Source organism: Trichomycterus rosablanca, chromosome 1 (assembly GCF_030014385.1).
Source record: "Trichomycterus rosablanca isolate fTriRos1 chromosome 1, fTriRos1.hap1, whole genome shotgun sequence".
NCBI lineage: Eukaryota > Metazoa > Chordata > Actinopteri > Siluriformes > Trichomycteridae > Trichomycterus > Trichomycterus rosablanca.
In genome coordinates this window covers 12,797,179-12,820,745 of record NC_085988.1, presented here as the reverse complement: position 1 = coordinate 12,820,745, position 23,567 = coordinate 12,797,179, and the positions used below count along the sequence as shown (strand labels likewise).

Sequence of the window (23,567 nt, the reverse complement as noted above, 5' to 3'; positions counted from 1 at the left end):
GATTGGCTGACCGGGGACTTGTGGTAATCACGTGACAGTCTGTGGGAGCATGGGAATTGTAGTCCATATTGTTAGAAGCAGAATTTGCCCCCTCCGTCCACCCCAGTCGCAAGACTACTAAATGAAAGCTGAGCTGAGTGCTTACTTGATGTCCCCCCAGTGTAGATACTGATACAGACTCACTTCATTGTTGGAAACAGTAAACAGGCGCGCGTGTCTTTTAAGAAACTTGTAAAAAACTTTTTGTGGTTTTGCACTTTTCTTAATGTAAGGAGGTTCTGCTGCACATTATTTAAAGTGAGTTGTTTGTGAGCTGTTCCTAAAAAGGATATAGCTAATTAAGATTTCTATTTTGTTTTAATTATTGTTAATTGTTGTTATATTGTTGTTGTTATAAAGTTTGAGTCCCTTGAAAATATAATTATAGGTGGTGCTATTACTATTTTACACTTCTGTAGTCTTTTAAATAAAAATGCAAAAAAAAAAGTATTTTTTTCAATTGCATTATACAATCAGAATTTTTTTTTTTGCAATTAAAATAACATAACCTTTTAGTTTTGGCCCGTGGCCCTTCACTAAGATTAAATTTTGGCCCCTTATAAGGAATTATTTGGGCACCCCTGACTTAGGTAAATTAAATTGTTACAGCAGTACAAGAGATGGATGGTAAAGAACAGAAAAGAAAGAGCTGCCAGATAAATACGTATTTACACTGAAGGTTAACACAACCACAAGAACATGTATTTTGTTATATATCATAATACTGTATGTAACTAATAATATATACATAATATGTAATTATAATATACGCTGATCAGCCATAACAATAAAACCACCTCCTTGTTTCTACACTCACTGTCCATTTTATCAGCTCCACTTTGTAGTTCTACAGTTACTGACTGTAGTCCATCTGTTTCTCTACATACTATTTTAACCTGCTTTCACCATGTTCTTTAATGGTCAGGACCCCCACAGGACCACCACAGAGTAAATATTATTTGGGTGGTGGATCATTCTCAGCACTGCAGTGACACTGACATGGTGGTGGTGTGTTAGTGTGTGTTGTGCTGGTATGAGTGGATCAGACACATTAGCAACAGTCCACCAACCAAAAATATCCAGCCAACAGCGCCCCGTGGGCAGCGTCCTGTGACCACTGATGAAGGTCTAGAAGATGACCAACTCAAAGAGCAGCAATAGATGAGCGATCGTCTCTGACTTTACATTTACAAGGTGGACCGACTAGGTAGGAGCGTCTAATAGGGTGGACAGTGAGTGGACACGGTATTTAAAAACTCCAGCAGCGCTGCTGTGTCTGATCCACTCATACCAGCACAACACACACTAGCACACCACCACCATGTCAGTGTCACTGCAGTGCTGAGAATGATCCACCACCTAAATAATACCTGCTCTGTGGTGGTCCTGTGGGGGTCCTGACTATTGAAGAACAGAGTGAAAGCAGGTTAAAAAAGTATGTAGAGAAACAGGTGGACTATAGTCAGTAATTGTAGAGCTACAAAGTGCTTCTATATGGTAAGTGGAGCTGATAAAATGGACAGTGAGTGTAGAAACAAGGAGGTGGTTATAATGTTATGGCTGATCGGTGTTTACATGTATAATATGTGTAATGTACTGTATTACATATTCTTCATACACACAGGTTACAGCACTTATATTGGTGGAAGGTGATGGAAAACAAAAAGCTGTTATGAAGAGTACAGTATATAGTCTGGTAAATGGTCGTTGGTAACAGGGTCTGGTTGTTATTGTACACTTTGATAACGTGGAGGCATGGTGGTCTGGTGGGTAGCACTGTCGCTCTACGGCAAGAAGGTCCTGCGTTCGATGCGTAGGTGGGGTGGTCCGGGTCCTTTCTGTGTGGAGTTTGCATGTTCTCCCCGTGTCTGTGTGGGTGAATTGGAGATACAAAATTGTCCATGACTGTGTTTGATATTAAAACTTAAACTGATGAATACAGACATTCAGCCCTTGGTTGGAAATTGGACGTAGCAGATTTTTGACCGTGAACTGTCTGGTACAAGTGGCACTAAATAATTGGATGGGTGGGTATTTAGGTGTAGGTGTGACGTAATTGTTAGTGTGTATGGACGCCACAGACTCATACTTAATACGGTGTGTTTGCAGCTTAACGCCGTGGTCATTTCTGACAACCGAGCTTTCATACGAGAGAGTGAGACGATTGTGTTTACTCTGTGCCTGAGGATAATACTCTCCGACCCGTCTACCTGTTCTACACACACACACACACACACACACACACACCTGCTGCAGGGGTATAGCTGACCTCACGCTGATCTCCTCCTGCCTCTTTTCTTCTTTCTTTGTAATGTGCAGCGCTGTGATTTAGACGTGGTAGTATCGGCCTCCCTTCTTTCCTCCGGGTAAAGCTCTCTGAGCGTATATCATCGTGAATAGTTCTATTAACACACACACACACACACACAGTTTGAGCGCAGTAGCCAGGATAGCCTCCCTAAGGCAAGGCTAATGCTTTCTAAAAAGGGTAACGCACACTTTCCTCATCCAGCAGGCTGTTAAGCGCTCTGTGCTCGGCTCTCACGCCTGTTCTATTACTTTTCATCTCGATTGCTACAGGCAGCCTCGCTCCTAATCTGCTTTTGTCTAATACCTCCTCATTATTGATATGAGGAACAGGCGGCGGGTGTAGCTGCACAGACAGATGAGTGTGTGATCACCAGGTGTGTGCAATAAGATGCAAAACATATTGGTGCGTTATTAAACGTACACAAGGAGAATTCTAATTCCACTACGCAAAATAAATGCCGGAATCAAAGTGTGCAGATATTCAGGACAAACAGAGATATAACGGCTGTAAAACCATATATAGCATGTAAACAGTATCACATAAACCCAACAGGATGTGGACTTAGTGTTGTCCATGTTCAGTCAACCTTTAATGCTGTTATATAATCCTCCCACCAATAGAGGGTGTTTAAAATGATCAGCTACTGAGCAGAATTAAAAAATCTGTATAGCATGAAAAGCAGCAGAACCTCTGAAGGTCAAAAAACCAAATTACATTACTGTTAGTCATTGACATTCATCCCAAAGGTGTTTAATAAGGGGTTGGGGTCAGGGTCTGTGCAGGTCACTGTAGAAACAGCTCCATATCATTATGCTCCCATCCCCATATCATGATGCTCTCACCTCCAGTGTAAAACAGCTCCATAAAATGATGCTCTCACATCCAGTCTGAGACAGCTCCATATCATGATGCCCCCAGCTCCATACTTCACCTTGGATATAGCGTTCTTGAAATCAACCTTCAGTCTGATACAGCTCCATATCATGATGCTCTCACATCCAGTCTGATACAGCTCCATATCATGATGCTCTCACATCCAGTCTGATACAGCTCCATATCATGAGGCTCCCAGCTCCATATCATGATGCTTCCACCTTGATACTTCACCTTGGATATGATGTTCTTGAAATAAACCTGCAGGTCTGAGACTGCTCCATATCATGATGCTCCCACCTTCAGTCTGAGACAGCTCCATATCATGATGCTTCCACCTTGATACTTCACCTTGGATATGGTGTTCTTTAAATAAACCTGCAGGTCTGAGACAGCTCCATATCATGATGCTCCCACCTTCAGTCTTAGACAGCTTCATATCATGATGCTTCCACCTTGATACTTCACATTGGATATGGCGTTCTTGAAAACAACCTTCAGTCTGAGACAGCTCCATATCATGATGCCCCCAGCTCCATATCATAATGCTCCCACCTCCAGTCTTAGACAGCTTCATATCATGATGCTTCCACCTTGATACTTCACCTTGGATATGGTGTTCTTTAAATAAACCTGCAGGTCTGAGACAGCTCCATATCATGATGCTCCCACCTCCAGTCTTACACAGCTTCATATCATGATGCTCCCACGTTCAGTCTGAGACAGCTTCATATCATGATGCTCCCACCTCCAGTCTTACACAGCTTCATATCATGATGCTTCCACCTTGATACTTCACCTTGGATATGGTGTTCTTTAAATAAACCTGCAGGTCTGAGACAACTCCATATCATGATGCTCCCACCTTCAGTCTGAGACAGCACCATATCATGATGCTCCCACGTTCAGTCTGAGACAGCTTCATATCATGATGCTCCCACCTTCAGTCTGAGACAGCACCATATCATGATGCTCCCACCTCCAGTCTTACACAGCTTCATATCATGATGCTTCCACCTTGATACTTCACCTTGGATATGGTGTTCTTTAAATAAACCTGCAGGTCTGAGACAACTCCATATCATGATGCTCCCACCTTCAGTCTGAGACAGCACCATATCATGATGCTCCCACCTTCAGTCTGAGACAGCACCATATCATGATGCTCTCACCTTCAGTCTGAGACAGCTCCATATCTTGATGCTCCCACCTTCAGTCTGAGACAGCACCATATCATGATGCTCCCACCTCCAGTCTGAGACAGCACCATATCATGATGCTCTCACCTTCAGTCTGAGACAGCTCCATATCTTGATGCCCCCACATCCAGTTTGAGACAACTTCATATCATGATGCTCTCACATCCAGTCTGAGGCAGCTCCATATCATGATGTTCTCACATCCAGTTTGAGACAGCTTCATATCATGATGCTCTCACATCCAGTTTGAGACAGCTCCATATCTTGATGCTCTCACATCCAGTCTGAGGCAGCCCCATATCATGATGCTTCCTGCTCCATACTTCACCTTGGATATGGCGTTCTCGAAATCAACCTGCAGGTCTGAGACTGCTCCATATCATGATGCTCCCACCTCCAGTTTGAGACAGCTCCATATCATGATGCCCCCAGCTCCATATCATGATGCTCCCACATCAAGTCTGAGACAGCTCCATATAATGAGGCTTCCACCTTGATACTTCACCTTGGATATGGTGTTCTTTAAATCAACCTGCAGGTCTGAGACTGCTCCATATCATGATGCTTCCACCTTCAGTCTGAGACATCTCCATATCATGATGCTCCCACATCCAATCTGAGACAGCTCCATATCATGATGCTCCCACCTCTAGTCTGAGTCAGCTCCATATCATGATGCTCCCACATCCAATCTGAGACAGCTCCATATCATGATGCTCCCACCTCTAGTCTGAGGCAGCTCCATATCATGATGCTCCCACCTCCATCCCAGAATCTTAACGTTTTGGTATTACAATTACCCCAAACGTAAAGCCATGAGGAAGGTGAAGGTGCTTGCATGATCTCACTTGGATTTTGTTGAATATTTATAGAGGTTTTTAAAATTGTGAGTTGCAGCTAGTGGAAAATTGAAGTCAGTTTGCCAAAAGTATGGACCAAACTTGAGCCACAATGCTGTGAAAAGCATTTGTTTCCTACAAAGGACTTCATAAAGCTGTTATTGTCAACAACAGCTTTGCGACTATGTGTTGGGAATTTGTGGTGTGTGAATATTTTTTCCTCAAATCAATTTTGTTTTATTCATAGATTCATTATTTATGTAGCCAGTGACGGCCAATCGTTTTTCTGTTTTAAAACAGCCGTACCTTTGTTGTGTTTGAGGTTTATTCCCAAGGCGCAAAGGGTGTGCTTTCATGTATCATGCAGGGAAAAGTATTTAAATAATAATGTTGAACTTCTATACATATACAGTTACTGATCTTTGCACATCAGTGTCCACATGAGGAGCAGAAGCCAAAAATTCAGCATGACAATACATTGATCAGCCATAACATTAAAACCACCTCCTTGTTTCTACACTCACTGTCCATTTTATCAGCTCCACTTACCATATAGAAGCACTTTGTAGTTCTACAATTACTGACTGTAGTCCATCTGTTTCTCTGCATGCTTTGTTAGCCCCCTTTCATGCTGTTCTTCAATGGTCAGGACCCCCACAGGACCACCACAGAGCAGGTATTATTTAGGTGGTGGATCATTCTCAGCACTGCAGTGACACTGACATGGTGGGTGGTGTGTTAGTGTGTGTTGTGCTGGTATGAGTGGATCAGACACAGCAGTGCTGCTGGAGATTTTAAATACCGTGTCCACTCACTGTCCACTCTATTAGACACTTCTACCTAGTTGGTTCACCTTGTAGATGTAAAGTCAGAGACGATCGCTCATCTATTGCTGCTGTTTGAGTTGGTGCTGGGAATGATCAACCACCTAAATAATACCTGCTCTGTGGTGGTCCTGTGGGGGTCCTGACCATTGAAGAACAGCATGAAAGAGGGCCAACAAAGCATGTAGAGAAACAGATTGACTACAGTCAGTAATTGTAGAACTACAAAGTGCTCCTATATGGTAAGTGCAGCAGATAAAATGGACAGTGAGTGTAGAAACAAGGAGGTGGTTTTAATGTTATGGCTGATCAGTGTACCTATTTCATAACTAACTAATAGCTACACGTCACTATAGATCAGGTAGATGTTGTCGGACTTACTTATTGTTTTATCTTAACTCCTTTTTTTTTTTTAGGATTCATGAACAAATTCAGTAATTAAGTAAAAAAAAAACTTTTATGTTTTAAACCTGTTCACCATTGTGAGTAGAATTAGATCATTTACAGTCTCATTTAACTGAGTGAACGTCTTCTTTTCACTTATCTCTTAGCAACAGTAAAACTAAATATAACCACCTAGCACGGTGAGCGAGCTGCACCAGTCGTGTACTAAACCATGCAGAAGTGTGTGTGTGTGTGTGTGTGTGGTCTATATGTAGAACTATTAACATGTATGCAGAAGTAGCTGATATTTATAGAACGGGAATAATTAGAGAAGTGTTGTAATTAATGCTACAGTAAGTATTTATACCTAAATGTGCACCTGATTTCCATACATGAGGTTTAATAGGGTGGAGGTAGCTCAGCGGTTAAAGTACCGGTCTAGTAATTAGACGTTTGCTAGTTTATGCCCCTGCTGAGCAAGAACCTTAACCCTCAATTGCTTGGATTGCCTGTGGTCACACTCGTATATCACGTTGATTGATTGATGTATTCATTGATTACTTTATTGATCCCCAAAGGAAAACTGCAGTGTTACAGCAGCCCTAGTGCAAAAATAGACTAAAGGTAATTTCCCTCCCAATCTAGTCATATCCAATTACCCTATTGCATTGCGCTTCCTCTTTACTGATGTTGACCTCCACTCTTGTGGACATGTGCAGTAGCCGACTGCATCTTTTCACCTGCACTGGATGGGTTCATATGTGGATCAGCTTCGTGTATGGAGAGACACACCCTGATCCTCACTACCCCTCGAGTCAATCAGCCAGCAGAGGTCGTAATTGCATCAGTTATTAGGAATCTCCCTCCGGCACCCCCCTTGAACAACAGCCAATCGTTGGTCGTGTTGGCGCCCAGAGTTGTCAAATGTTTTCGATGGACTAAAATAAATATAACTACTGACCATGAGCCTGTTGGACGTCCAATTCCGAAGCCATAAGCATTATTTTGGAGTCATCCACCCTTTCCCCAGACCCTGGCTATTATAAAACATAAATACTAATAAAGCATCTTTACCAAAACATTAGCACCACCCCCAAAAATGAAACGCCTTTATTTGTCATATATACATGTACGGGGTCAGAGCGCAGGGTCAGCCATTGTACGGCGCCCCTGGAGCCGAGAGGGTTAAGGGCCTTGCTCAAGGGCCCAACAGTGGCTGCAGAGCTGGGTTTCGAACTCTCAACCTTTCGATTGAAAGCCCAAAGCTCTACCCACTAGGCTACTATTAAACGTTAAGGAGATTGTGGTTTTTCATAGGTCACATGTTGAATGCAGCAGATTTGATCAATGATTTTGATAAAGACCAGATCATTATGGCCAGATGACTTGATGATGATCTCAGAAACCCGCAGCCCACGGACTGATCCAAAAAGAAACAGGCTACTACCCAGCGACAGGTTGTTGGGCGACCAAGACTCATTGATACCAGATGACATGAAGGCTACAATGTCTGGTTTGGACCATCAGAAAGGCTACTGTGGATCAAACTGCAGATCATTTTAATCCTGGTGATGAGGTGAACGTGTCACAACACAGTGAATTGAATCCTTTTGTGTATGGGGCCAGTCAAAGTGCCCATGTTAACTCCTGTCCACTGTCAAAAGAACCTACAGTTGACATGAACTGTTCATTGGCGCAATAAAAGAAGGTCGACTGATCTGACAAACCCATTTGGCTGAGATGCACCAGGATGAGCTGTAGATGATCCACCTCCTAATATACAGCAGTTGAAGGCGCTGTTGGTAACATCCTGGTTCCAGATACCTCAGGAGCCCTTCAGACGTCTTGTCGATCCAGGTCTCAGCGGGTCGGAGCTGTTTTGACAGAATAATAGACTGCTGGTCCGAATGTTTTGGCTCATCTGCATATTTCTCCATTATTTTGGCAGTTAGGATGAAGTTCTCCGGGGCGGCTGTCATTTGTGTCATTGCTGTTCCGTATCCCAGCATGCCGTTCTCTGTAAGCAGGGTTGAAGTGACACATTAGCCTGCAGGATATGATCAACACACGCTACGAGCTCATCACGAATACAGACTAATGTGTGTTTCAGTCTCCTTATTCTCAAAAACGCTCGCCTTACTCCACATACACTGTATGATCATATGTTTGTGGAAACCTTCCACTAGATTATGGAACACAACTGCAGGGAGTCGTTTTCATTTACCGCATTGGTAAAATCACGCTCAGACGTGAGCTAATAAAGCCTGGTCCAAAATCTGCAATGTATTTTATCCCAAAGGTTTGGTGCAGCCAGCCAAGTCATAAAAACAGTTTAGGGAAGGTCCTGTCCTGTTCCAGCTTGAGCAATCTCCAGAAACTCCAGTGACCTGCACAGAGCCGTAATGAACCGGAAAAACAGCTGAAGCTTTCTTTTGACTGAACCGCCACAAATTCCCACAGACATACTTCAAAAGTCTTTAAAAGGTCACACAGAGGTCACTCTGTTTATATAGCATTTGTTTTAGTAATGGAATGTCCAACGAGCTCATGTCAGGTGTCCAAATACTTTTGGCCATATAGTTTTCTGCAGCTGATAAATCAAAGCACTTTTCCTTCTTTGTTTTCCATCCTCCGTACCAAACCACTCGTAATCACCAGGTCTTTAACTTCCTCTCTCTGTGTCTCTGTGTGCAGATGTAGCGGTGAACGGGAGAGCGTGCGACTGTGACGTGGTGGCCGAGTGTAAAGTGGGCGACGCCGTGCCGCTGGAGGTGAAGCTGACCAATCGCAGTAAGAGTGCGGTGGGACCGTTCTCTCTGACCGTGGTCCCGTTCCAGGACTATCAGAACGGCGTTCAGAACTATGAGCAGCAGGAGACTGTGACTTTCATCGGCTCCAACTCCTTCTACATAGACTCGGTAAGATACAAAATCCTGACCAGACATGCCCCGTGTTCTTATTGTTTATAGAAACGTTAGATTTTACTTTCTGGTTACGTGTCCTCTTATCTCGAACCCAAGCTCGCCAAATTTCAACCGGCTAGCTGGTTTTCTCTCTGCCACACGACATGAAATCAGGAGGGTTTGGGCTTAGCACGTGCTTCCTCTGAATACATGTTTATTACACTGAATGATTTAAGATCTTCAGCAATGATTAATAATACTACTACTAATACTAATATTACTACTACTAATAATAATAATTACAACAATAATAGTATAATAATAATATTAATATAATTATAATATTAACAATAATATTAATAATAATATTAACAATAATAATAGTAATAGTAATGATAACAGCAACAACAAAACAATAATAATAATTACAATAATAATAATAATAAAACAACAATAATAATTATTATTATTATAATAATAAACATACTAACATATTAATAATAATAACAATGATAGTAATAATAACTGTAATAACTACAACAATAATTATAGTAGTAATAATAATAATAACAGTAATATTATTATTATTAATTATTAATTAAATAAAATACTCACAATAATAACAATAATAATAATAATAATAATAATGGTAATAACAACAACTTTAATATTATTAATAATAATGACTAATAATAGTAATACTGTAATAATAAATAAATAAATAAATAAATAAAAGGCTAACATAAAAATAATAATAATAATAATAATGGTAATAACAACAACAATAATAGTATTAATAATAATGACTAATAATAGTAATACTTTAATAATAAATAAGTAAATAAATTAAAGGCTAACATAATAATAATAATAATAATAATAATAATAATAATAATGGTAATAACAACAATTTTATTATTAATAATAATGACAGTAATAATAGTAATATTATAATAATAAATAAATAAATAAAAGGCTAAAATAATAATAATAATAATACTGGTAATAACAACAACAATATTATTAATAATAATGACAGTAATAATAGTAATACTATAATAATAAATAAATAAATAAAAGGCTAACATAATAATAATAATAATAATAATAATAATAATAATAATAATAATAATAATAATGGTAATAACAACAATAATATTATTAATAATAATGACAGTAATAATAGTAATACTATAATAATAAATAAATAAATAAAAGGCTAACATAATAATAATAATAATAATAATAATACTGGTAATAACAACAACAATATTATTAATAATAATGACAGTAATAATGGTAATACTGCAATAATAAATAAATAAATAAATAAAAGGCTAACATAATAATAATAATAATAAGTTGCATTTATATAGTGCTTTTCTAATACCCAAAGCTGCTTAGGACAGAGGAGGAGGAAGGAAGTTTGTTTTAGCTGAATTTTAAAAGAATAAATAAAGAACAAAGGCATAGACTTTATTGTAATGAATTCCAAAGTTTGTGTGCCATAACGTTAAATGATCTGCCACCATCAGTGACTAATCTGAATTTAGGGTGATAAAAGAGCATCATCAGAGACCTAAGTGATGGTGCAGGACAGTAAGGGTGTAGAAGTTCAGATAAATAGACTGGAGCCAGATATTGTAGAAATTTGTACATCAGCGGAGGACGGGTTGCCACTGTAGCTGATAAGGAATTGGGGTGATAAGAGCTGCCATTAATTAATTACAAATAATAAAACCCCTGGCAAAAAAAAAATAATACGAAACCACTGTTGAGGAACAAATTGTGGACCCACAGTCAAAGGTTTGTTGTTCCTTCAATGGCTTTTATAAAGCTTTTATTAATTCTTTGAGTCGTGGACTTGACTATTGAGAAACAGCACTTTACATCAAGCTGGTTCAAACTTTCTCGAATAGTGGTTGGCAAATCAGCTTTGCAGGATGAAGCCTCGTCATGGACCAGTTTTTTAAATTGAGGTGTTTCCTCCAGCATTGGACGAGCCAATACCTTAAACTGAGACAGACAGGCCATGCCTTTTTTTTTATTTTTTATTCTTACTGACAGGTATTAATAACAGACCCTTGATAGATAGATAGATAGATAGATAGATAGATAGATAGATAGATAGATAGATAGATAGATAGATAGATAGATAGACAGACAGACAGAGACAGACAGATAGGTAGACAGACAGACAGACTCAATCACTCATGCACTTTATTTATGTATTTATCCAGAAGGAAATTATTTTTTTTAAATAGACAGACAGACAGGCAGATAGATAGATAGACTCACTCACTCACTCACTTTATGTATTTATGTATTTATCCCAAAGGAAATTGTTTTTTATATAGACAGACAGACAGAAAGACAGACAGACAGATAGATAGACAGACAGATAGACAGACAGACAGATAGACTCACTCACGCACTCACTCACTCTATTTATTTATGTATTTATCCCGAAGGAAATGATATTTTTTTTTATACAGACAGACAGACAGACAGACAGACAGACAGACAGATAGATACTTTATTTATCCCAAAGGCAATTACTTTTTAGCTATTAGGACGAACAGATTTGGATTGTAAGTGTGTAAACATAATTAGTCCTATTTTATGAGTACTGTGTGTTCTCTTCCCCAGGTGAGGCCCTCAGAGAACTCCACCTGTGCTGGAGCTTTGCTCTTCCTGTACACCGGAGATTTCTACCTGAACATCAAGTTTCAGGATGACAGCGTGGGTCGAGACCTTCCTCCCGCCTGGTTCTGCCTGCCCAGCGTTCACATCCGAGCTCAGGAGCCCATCGAGGCCGCAGCCTGAGCCCGGCAGAGTCGAGTGTGGGACTCTGAGGGGGAAGATGTTTAATGGAACTGTGGGTTTTTCTTTACGATTTACTGTAAAATACATCGGTGTCCTCTATAAACCACTCCACTTATTTTAGTTGGGTATAGTAGCTAGGGATTTGACTGCATGCTTCATGAAGGCATGTCATCTTAGCCCTGTCCACATATTTTTGTTTATTATTTGGCAGGAACCATAATAAGGTAGGCTGATGTTTTTTTGTTTTTTTTTTAGCATTCAAAATACACTATATGGACAAAAGTATTGCGACGCCCCAGTAACAGCTGTAATAAATCAGTTATAAAAAGGAATCTCTATGCTTCCAATTTTGCAGCAACAGTTTAGGGAATGCCCTTTCCTGTTACATTTCTATAAAGACTTGAAGAGAAGCTCCTGAGCCCTGAGCTCAGCTCCACTCAACAGCTCTGGGATGAACTAGAACATCAACATCAGTGCCCAGTCATAAAAATGCTGTCATTTTTTTCCTGAATGGGCACAAATTCCCATAGACATACTTCAAAGTCTTGTGAGAAGCCTTCTCAGAGGAGCGGCTGTTGTTCTAGCTATAAAGATCACTTTACAACAGAGGTCACTCCGTTTTAATACCATGTGTGTTTTTTGAATAGGACGTCCAACAAGCTCATGCTCAGGTGTCCGAATACTTTTGGCCATGAAGTGTATCATCAGGATTAAAATAATATGTTACTAATTTAATTAAAACACAGAATGTTACAATATATGAAATAAAATAATAGCAGGTTGTTCATCTCTAGCTCTGAAACTGGACTTGTGATTCTAAGGTTCAGGGGTCAGGTCTCACCACCACTACGCTGCCCCGTCTGACCCTTGAGCGAGGTTCTTAACCTTCAGTTGCTTGGACTGTTGCTTGTTCTGTTTCAGTTCTTTGTCCAGAATACAGCGCGCACCAATATTTATGTATACTTGCTTCTCTGTGCCAAAATAAGTTTGTTGCTGATTGATGAATAAAACATGTAAAAGTGTTTTGTGGTCAGAAGGATCAAATCTTTATTTGAACACAATGACCAGACGTTTGTTTAGAGGAAAAAATGTGAGGGCTGCGGCCCATAAATCAGACTACGTTCAAATTCCAACATCTCAGATGCTATCAGGTACTCCAGCAGAAAATGATCCATGAGGCAAATCTTGACCCTGACCTTAGTGAGAGGAAGTGGACAGTACTGAATCAGCAGCTCAGTGCTGAAGACTTTAGGCAGACAGAGTTTGGCGATGACTTTCAAAATCTACCAATCGAGGTGAAAATCTGAAGGACATTTCACATAAAACTAAATATTACGTTGCTGTATGTATATTTTTGACCCAGCATGCTTGGTCATGTTTATGAAAGACCTTTGGGTCTGTCTCAAAACCTACTGGGATGCCTTGCTTCCTGATCAGTGCCTCTTTATGCCAAGTTCACACTACACGACTTTCCAAGTGGTCAGGTGGCTGTACAGTTCACACTACACGACTGGATCTCTGGTAATCGGGAGTCTTTCAGGTCGGTGTATATTTCACACTACACGACTGATCGATGATACAGGGTTTCACACACTACACCATCTATCACCAACTGGAATCACAGGCGAGCTTCTCTGCTCTCCCAAACTACGTTCTGTCACAAAAACAAACGTGAGAAGTGACGAGGGGTTTGATGATACCACGTCCAAAAATGCACGTCAACAAGTAGCGAGCGATCAAAGTTTGTGCGCTGATGTGCAGCGTAAAATCAAGGAGACCAGCAGGGATTGTTCTGTAGTGAGTCCTCTGCATTTCCACTCACCCCGTATCTTCTCATCTTCTCATCGGTTTGAATGGCCTGAGGCTAACTGTGTTAGCTTAGTAAGCTAAACCCGCTCTACTGAGGCAGCTCACTAGGTTTACAGATGATCAGCAGTGATTCATTGTTAATTACACTTTATAATTAATCAGGTTTATTCTGAGCTAATGAGTTTTAAGTTCTCGTAGCTGCTCTGTTAATATTCATTAAGACTGTGGACTTGTTGCCTGGTCGTTTCAGCTCATCGTCAGCGCTGCGCACACACACACACATTATCTTTCTATTTTAACACAACAACGTGTTCTTGATTAAAGCTGAAATAAGATTTGTCCTGTTTTAGCATCCTTCTGTTAGCTTTGATGTATAACGTCTGGACCAGAGGTACGACCTTAATGAGACACACGCACACACACCGTGTACTTCCAGTCTTTTTCCTATTATTGCATAAAGCACTGAAGATGAAGAGCAGATCAGCTATTATTCCTACCATTCTCATCCACACACACACACACACACACACACACTCACACACACTGTTCAGTGTAAGACATCAAAGAGTGGCATCAGTGCTCTTTGTGATATCATAATCTTATCCCATCCTGCAGACTGACCGTCTTTCTTCTTCTTTTCCTCTTTCTTTGATGTTGGACAGATGAAGGTGTGAAGACGCAGGACCACATCTTTCTTATTTCTTCTTTTTTATTTTTTATACTCTTTTTTTTTCAGTGGTTAACTGGAAAATCTCTGGAACCACTAATTTGCCACTGTAGGGCCCTTAAGCAAGGCCCTTAACCCGCAGTTATATAAACTACATTATAATATACCGGGTGAGTCAAAATTATTTTAACACTTAAATGGGGGAAACCATTTATTCACAAAACATACTTCATATGTCTAAGATGATTTACAGGACAGTCTCAACCTGTTTGCCATCATGTTCAACACACAAAAAACAGCGAGCAGCAGTACCAGCCCGGAAAGGCTAAATCTTTAATTAGCAAAGATGATCAGAGGATCTCCAGTTTGTCAACAAATGGATTACTTTGGCAAACCTTTGTCAAGCACTACAATACAGAGTTACTGTACAAATGATACTTAAAACTTTACTGTGCAAAAAAGAAACCTTATGTTAACCATGACCAGAAGCAGCGTTGACTTCTCTGGGCTCAGAGGCATCTAGGATGGACCATCACACAGTGGAAACGTGTATTGTGGTCAGATGAGTCAGCATTCCAGGTCTTTTTTTGAAAAAAAATTGACACAGTGTGCTCTGGACCAAAGACGAAAAGGACCATCCAGTCCAAAAGCCAGGGTCTGTCATGGTATGGGGCGTGTCAGTGTCCTTGGCAAACTGTGATGCAGCATTAATGCAGAAAAGTACATCGAGATCTTAGAGCAACATGTGCTGCCTTCAAGACGTCGTCTTTTCCAGGGACGTCCAGCATTTTTCCACAAGACAATGAAAAACTACATGCTGCACACATTGCAAAGGCATGGCTGTGGACGAAGAGGGTACGGGTACTGGACTGGACTGGCCTGCCTGCAGTCCTGATCTGTCCCCAATAGAGAATGTGTGGATAATTTTGAAACAACGACGACCCCCCGTACTGTTGCACATCTTAAGACGTGTTTGCAGGAAGAATGGGACAAAATAAAAGCTGAAACACTAAATCTCTTGGTCTCCTCGGTGCCAAAACCTCTTTGGTGTGGTGAAAAGGAACGGCAACATTACAAAGTGGTAAATGCTTTACTGTCCCAACTTTTTTTGGAATGTGTTGCATGTCTGAAATGCAGGAATGGATGTTTATTAATAAATGAAATGAAGTTCAGCAGATAAAACATGAAATATCTCAGGTTTATCCTGTCTGACATCAAATAAAAGTCAAAGTAAATGTAAGAAACTCTGTGTTTTTATTATTTCCATTTTCCATTCTGTCCCAACTTTTTCTGATTTGGGGTGGTATATTACAGTGTATTTTATTAAGGGTATACACAATGATAAGTCACTTTTAGATCAGCATCTGCTAAATTCTATAAATGTTTTTCTTACTTTTCACACATTTCTTTCATTTTTCTTTCGTTCTGTTTTTTTTTTACTTTCACCTCATTTTTTACTTCTTTTTTAATTTCTTTTTTTATTATACTATTATTTTTTTTTATTTTATTTTTTTTCCATTAGAGTGCACTCTAGCACACTACTGCTGAGATCCAGGGATCCAGGGTTAAAAAAAAACAAAAACAAAAAACACACCTTCTGGTTCTAACAGGTTTTAGCAGATCTGTATTCTTGGACTGTTGTCTTTTTAACTAGAGTAATGAAATGTTTACTATGAAAGCACTTTTGTAAGTCGCTCTGGATAACGGCGTCTGCCATGTCCTGAAAATGTAAATGTAAATCTGAGTGGTGCTGTCGGCCGGTTGGTCTACATGGACATGATTGGCTAATGTCCGGGGGATGGAGTGGCCCAAACAGCCTAGACTTATGGAGGTGCACTCGTCATTGTCAGTGTGCTCCTAGTGCAGGTCCCAAGCCCGGCTACAATGTAAATGGTTGCAACAGGAAGGGCATCGGGTGTAAAAACTGTGCCAAGTCTGGTATGTGGACCAGATCCACTACAGCAGGGGTGCACAAGATCCGGCCCGGCAAAACTCTCGATCCGGCCCACCAAATGAAGTGCTGATGCATTTTTAAATAAATGATTCTGTCACTTTAAATTCACCGGGTAATTCCATGAAATTGCGACTGAAAAGTAAATGATGTAAATACAAGTTACTTCAGCGGTACCATGTGTTTGTCCAAACCAAGTACGAGTAAACAAAGAAAAGTGGATCTCGAGCATATAAAATTTAACCCTGAATGGACATACAGGTATTTTCTTGTCTGGTGTGCTTGCGACCACATTAATCAGTTGGTGTCAGACCAACACATTTCTTGTAAGTACCTGATGTTATGTAACTGTATTTAGTGCTGGGCGATTTTCACGATTAATTCTGTTAGTTAGAATGAACGTTTTCACCCGATGTTAGAGATGTGACAATCGCGATTGTTTACATACTTTATATTTTAATTAAAATACCAACATGTCACGAGGCAGAAACTGACCAGACGCTCGCGGAATATAAATCAGGGAAAGTTTAATATCAAAAGGGCAAAAACAGTGTACAAAACCCTGCAGAGTCCAAAACCAGAGGATAAACAGACAGGCAGCAAACGGAAGACAGCAAGGATTATACACGGTAATGGTTAGATTTAGAAATAAAGACACAAACACTATCAGCAAAACTTCACAACGAGACTAAAACAGAAGAGTTTAAATAAGATTCATGGAACCGAACACAACTGAACTGAATCAAAACTCCGGAGACAGTGAGCGCGATCAGGATTGGCTGACCGGGGACATGTGGTAGTCACGTGACAGTCCAGGGGCTCATGGGAATTGTAGTCCATATGGTTAGACGTGCAATGCAATGTGCCCCCTCCATCCACCCCCCAGTCACAAGAGGACAAAATCAAAGCTGAGCTGAGTGATTATTCGATGTCCCCCCCCAGTGTAGATACTGATACAGACTCACTTATATGGTGGAAACAGTAAACAGGCTCGTGTTCCTTTTAAAAAACATGTAAAGAACTGTTTGTGGTTTTGCACTTTTCTTATGCTGCACATTATTTAAAGTGAGTTGTTTGTGAGTTTTTTATATAAAGGATATAGCTAATTAAGATGTCTATTTTGTTCAAATTATTGTTAATTATTGTTATATTGTTATTGTTATAAAGTTTGAGTCCCTTGAAAGGATAATTAGGTGGTGCTGTTACTATTTTTGCATTTCTGCAGTCTTTTAAATTAAAATTTTTCAATTGAATTATAAAAAATATCAATATCACCCAGCCCTAACTGTATTACAAATTCATGTGGACAGATCTGTAAAAATGAAATGTGTGGCCCTCTGGTTTAGGTGTTTATGTGAAATCGGCCCTTGGTAAAAAGAAGTTGTGCACCCCTGCACTACAGCGTCCCCTAAATACAAGAACAACAGAAAGACATAAAAATACCTTAATTCTTCTTTAATAATCTATAATCAAATAGAAATACAAACTGCCAGCATCCTGTGATTAGAAAGTTTATCACGATAGTTTTAGATCTATACATAATAAACTTTGTATTCAATATTACTCGGTGGGTAGCACTGTCGCCTCACAGCAAGAAGGTCCTGGGTTCAATTCCTATGTGGAACAGTCCGGGTCCTTTCTGTGTGGAGTTTGCATGTTCTCCCCGTGTCTGTGTGGGTTTCCTCCGGGTGCTCCGGTTTCCTTTTACAGTCCAAAGACATGTAGTTTATTGATGATACTAATGAATCCTGGGTAACCATTAACTACTTGTCCATATACACATCACACGCTTATGTAGAAGGCAAGGTTTCATTGTACATCATAAACAACAGAACCTCCATCGTTTGGATTGACAAAGTAATTTAATGTAATTGGTGGCACCATGGCAGTGTGTATGGGGTAAGTGTTTAAATATTTAACAAATGCACCAATAACCATCCAACTATGTTACTTAACTTTAATAAATGAACAGCTGCTGTTTTTATGCATTTTTTTCTCCCTTTTAGCACATCCAATTGCCCGACTGCGTCATGTTTCCTCTCCACCAATGCCGATCCCTGCTCTGATTGAGGAGAACGAAGCTAACCCACGCCCCCTCCGACACGTGGGCAGCAGCCATATGCATTTTGTCACCTACACTTTAACGAGTGCAGTGCGGATCACTACTGTGTACGGAGAGACACACCCTGATCAGCACACTCTTTTCCCGTCTCTGTGCAGGCGCCATCGATCAGCCAGCAGAGGTCGTAATTGCATCAGTTATGAGAGAGACCCTATCTGGCTTTAATATTCCACCCCCTATATGAACAACAGGCCAATCGTTGTTCTTGTAGCTGCCCAGCCCAGCCCGCAGGCGGAGCTGAGACTCGATACGATGTATTCGAGATCCCAGCTCTGGTGTTCAGCGTGTGTTTTACCAGCTGCTTTCTAATAAGACAACCAACAAATGCATTTATGGTCAGATAATCTTATTACTTATTACTTTCAATTCAGCGTTTAGGCGTAAACAATAAAAACAACAAATTAAAAAGTTAATCTTTGGAGCTATTTTGACAGAATGTGGCACTATCACATTGTTGACAATAATGTCTATCTTATCTTAGTATGAGCATTTGGAAATGTTTACACTGTTTCAGAATCAGGGAAAGAATCAGGCACACATGATCTGTAGCTGTTGTGATGCTTTGTGGTGTGAAATGCAAAAACTCCCTCCCAGCAGTAACAACATCTTCTGTGTTATCTGCTCTTTACCTGACGAACTCTCTCCTTTAGCTACAGTTTTGTGTTTTGCTGAACTGGCACCTTTATTGGACACTCTTACTCTTGCTCTCGTGGAAGGCGGTCGCACTCTCCCTCCTCCCTTATCTGTCCTGCTTGGCCTCTCCTGTATCGTACTGTCTCGTCTACTCTACTCTACAGAGATTTTCTCAGCACAGCTCCTCAAAGAACAAATTATGGAATTGGTTAAATGGTCTCTGAATGCTATTGACACCATCTTCTCATCGAGAAGTTCGGGTTCGGGGGAACCCACATGCCCCGATGGAACGCAGATGGCAGGATACGCGACGGACTCGTGGGGAAAGTGGAGGGTCGTGTGCCTGGCACCTCTTTCGTTGGAGGGCATAGAGGATGTTTACCTATTCGGAACTTTAATTGTGGGGTTTCTGCTGATTGGTTTAGGCTTAGCCCTGCTGTATCGGGAAATTAAAAAAGTTGGGTCAGTTGTCAACGGTCCCAAGGAACTGCCCAATTTGATTGATATGGTGGGTAGAGCTGTTGGAACTCAGACTGTGGTTATTAATCGCAACATGGATTCCATTTTGGAGATACTAACGGCTTTGCGAAATGAGATGGATCAGAGACGCATTAATTCTGTGAGTTCTTGTTAAATTTGTATCAGGGCTCAGACAAAACAACATGTCATTTCTGCACTTGGCTCCCACTGTTATCATCAACGACCTTGGTGATAAGAAAATTCCTCCAGAGGATCTGCTGCGAAGCACCCTACCCTCCTCCACTGGCTGGTTCATTCGGGGCAGTAAGAGAGCTGTCAACAACCATGTCATCGTGAACTTTATACAGACTTTTTCTTGCTGCACGAAATGACTGTCAGAACTTTATTTTCCCCAACCCCCAACCCAACGTTTTCCACTCTTAGCTTAATTCCACCAACACGGCAGGACAGGTCTGTAGTGCGCGCTGGTTTGGCTGCGAATCACCAGATGGCTGCTTGTCGCAGTTGGTTACTCTTCATCCCCTCATCCCTACTAGTGGCTGGTCGTTTGACTATGTTATGTTTTGTTTACATGTGCTTGTCAGAGTCAGAGTCAGAGTCAGAGAGGTTTTATTGTCATTTCAGCTACATACAAGTACATATTGAAACGAAACAGCGTTCCTCTAGGATCACGGTGTAACACGGTACAAAAAGTGCAAGACAATACAAAAACAGTGCAAATACAACAATAATACAAAAAATCCTATAATAAATAACTACAAACTACTACTTGTGTGCTGTAAGGAGCTTTTTTTCATGTTACCATAGTGGGCTCCTCAGGGAGCACAATCTGGTTGCTGTTTTTTTTTTATCTCCTATCCTCCCAATGTGTTTATTATTTTTTGTTTCTTATCCTGTCTTCCCGGCCTGTCCCCCCCCCCCCCCCCCCCCCCCCTTGTCATATTGAATGTTTGGACGGGTGGATGGCTAATTTCGCTGTAATTGTACTTGTTGCAATTTATAGTGACAATAAAGTTCTACTACTACTACTACTACTACTACTACTACTTTGCAGGTCGTGCGTTCTGCTTCCCAAGGATCCCAACCACATTTTTAGGTCCAAAAAAGAGGACATGTCTGGGAAAAATAGGACATACAGTCACCGTATTCATTGTAGACAATCTGACCCACTGTGTGTATTTTACGTTTGAGTAACAGTAGCCAGCACAGAATGAAAATGAAATAACCTCAGCACACACTCTCATCATGCAGTGATGGATTATCAGACCTGCATTCGCTTATTCTCTCAGCGGTATAAAACTTCATTCACATACTGGAGATGTATAGTGAGTGTGGAGTGGATGTGCTATTTCTGAGATCACTAAGTGAGTTCGCACTTAACGGGGAGATTTATTAAAAGCCGAATTAAACTGAGTGTGTGTGTGTGTGTGTGTGTGCTGGGGCGACTGCGATTTAGAGATACTACATCTTTACACATGTTTTCAGGTGCAAGCTGGGGATGGGTGCTCCAGTAGGGCTGCAGACTAATGTGCTAGTGCTCTGCTGCAAAGTTTTTGAGTTTTAAAAATTCAGCTTGTTGCTGAACAGACACAGTTAGCCATGTCAGGGAGGAAAGGTCGGACAGGGTTTCTCCTCATAGCCAATGCAAGAACGACTCCTGCAGTCTGGTAGAGATGCCGGACTCTAGACTCTCCCTACTTAGTATGACTCTCCGTAAGAATCCAACGCTGGTCGGTGTAATGAAGCGGCCCGTGTGTGTACAAGTGGAAAGGTGCTAGTTGGCATCTCTCATTGGCCAGTGTGGGGGAACACATATGGTATGGAGTGATGATGTATGTGGGGCAGCTTTCGGTGAGAATCCACTGCTGGTTGGTGTAAAGAAGCTGGTTTTGAAGGGGATGGGTACTAGTATACAGCTCTCCTTGGCCAGTGTGGGGAACACATAGGACAGAAATTCATTAATGGACCATCACGCAGTGGAAACGTGTATTGTGGTCAGATGAATCAGCATTCCAGGTGTTTTTTGAAAAAAATTTACGCAGTGTGCTCCGGACCAAAGATGAAAAGGACCATCCAGACTGTTATCAGCAACAAGTCCAAAAGCCAGGGTCTGTCATGGTATGGGTCGTGTCAGTACATTGAGATCTTAGAGCAACATGTGCTGCCTTCAAGACGTCGTCTTTTCCAGGGACGTCCAGCATTTTTCAACAAGATGATGCAAAACCACCTGCTGCACACATTACAAAGGCGTGGCTGTGGAAGAAGAGGGTACGAGTACTGGACTGGCCTGCCTGCAGTCCTGACCTGTCCCCAATAGAGAATGTGTGGAGAATTTTGAAAGGAAAAATGCGACAACGACGTCCTCGTACTGTCGTACATCTTAAGACGTGTTTGCAGGAAAAACAAGACAAAATAAAAGCTGAAACATTAAATCACTTGGTCTCCTCGGTGCCAAAATGTCTTTTAAGTGTGGTGAAAAGGAATGGCAACATTACAAAGTGGTAAATGCTTTACTGTCCCAACTTTTTTGGAATGTGTTGCAGGTCTGAAATGCAGGAATGGATGTTTATTAATAAGAAATGAAGTTGAGCAGATAAATCATGAAATATCTCAGGTTCATCCTGTCTGATATCAAATAAAAGTCAAAGTAAATGTAAGATCCTGGACTGTGGGAATTTGTGGCCAATTAGTTAAAAAAAGCATTTGTTCTTTCTTTTAAGCTATAACAGCCTCCACCATTCTGTGAGGGCCATCCAAAATATTTTGGAGTGTGTCTGTGGGAACCTATGGCCAAGTCCCTAAAAGAAGGAAAAGAAGTGGCATAGCAATTAAGGTACTCGGTAATGCTCACTGTCGGGGCCTTGCTCAAGGGCCCGACAGTGAGCATTACTGAGTACCTTAATTGCTAAGCCACTTCTTTTCCTTCTTTTAGGGACTTGGCCATAGGTTCCCACAGACACACTGTGAAACTGTGTTTTTTTATTATTTGCATTTCCTATGCTGTCCCAACTTTTTCTGATTTGGGGTTGACCTTGGGTCTTCGAGAATAGACACATATTGGATTTGCCCACCACAAAAGTGCAAAGGTCAACAGACGGTGACTACAAATGATTCTGATTAAGTTGTTGATGTAGATCGATAAAACCTTTTGTCACCCTTGCTGAAAGCGTAAGAATAATATTATAACCCGTGTCAAGGTTAGGGGGGATGAGAACCGTTTTGTAAGGTACTAGAACCTCTTCCGTCCTTGTCGAGGAGAGTGCTGACCTTCTCTCAGGTCATTCATCACAATATAGTGTAGCCGCGTTTAAGTACAGTAATATTAGTGTAAGTGAACTATAGATATTAATATAAATCACTGTGTATATAAAGCACTACAGTCAGTTAGATTAGCCATCCTGAGTCAGCTAGTGTCCCCGGCCGCGGAGCTAAAACGAGCAGCTATTTTAACGTCCTCGTCGTGCTTTATAGCCCGTAATGATGTGTCATTAGCTTCTGGTCTCAGTGCAATTTTTCCATTCATCTCCTCCTCAAGGTTAGACGTTCTCCACTAATGGTAAGCGATATTCTCGTTAGTCTCACTCACTCAGATCACACGGCCTGGTGTTTATTCAACACTTAGCAACAGGCTCGTGTTTGTGTTCCACCGCTTGCAATGACTGTTACATGAAACGTCGTCTTCCTCTATAAAGTCGTGTAAAAGTCGT

The 23,567-nt window shown here is 40.7% G+C and overlaps 1 protein-coding gene and 1 non-coding gene across 2 annotated transcripts in view; one reads left to right on the top strand and one right to left on the bottom strand.

Moving 5' to 3' along the window:
- The window catches only part of trappc9 (trafficking protein particle complex subunit 9), a 344,576-nt gene extending 331,356 nt beyond the window's left edge, over nucleotides 1–13,220 (top strand). The window contains exons 22-23 of the mRNA XM_063018274.1: nucleotides 9,164–9,387; nucleotides 12,022–13,220. Coding sequence (XP_062874344.1) covers nucleotides 9,164–9,387; nucleotides 12,022–12,198 — 401 coding nt within the window. The 3' untranslated portion in view covers nucleotides 12,199–13,220. The remainder of the gene's footprint in view (nucleotides 1–9,163; nucleotides 9,388–12,021) is intronic.
- A 9,811-nt stretch (nucleotides 13,221–23,031) lies between these two features.
- Nucleotides 23,032–23,149, bottom strand: LOC134325830 (U6atac minor spliceosomal RNA). Its single transcript, XR_010014369.1, has one exon. It is a non-coding gene; the product is annotated as a U6atac minor spliceosomal RNA (small nuclear RNA).
- Nucleotides 23,150–23,567: the final 418 nt, after the last annotated feature.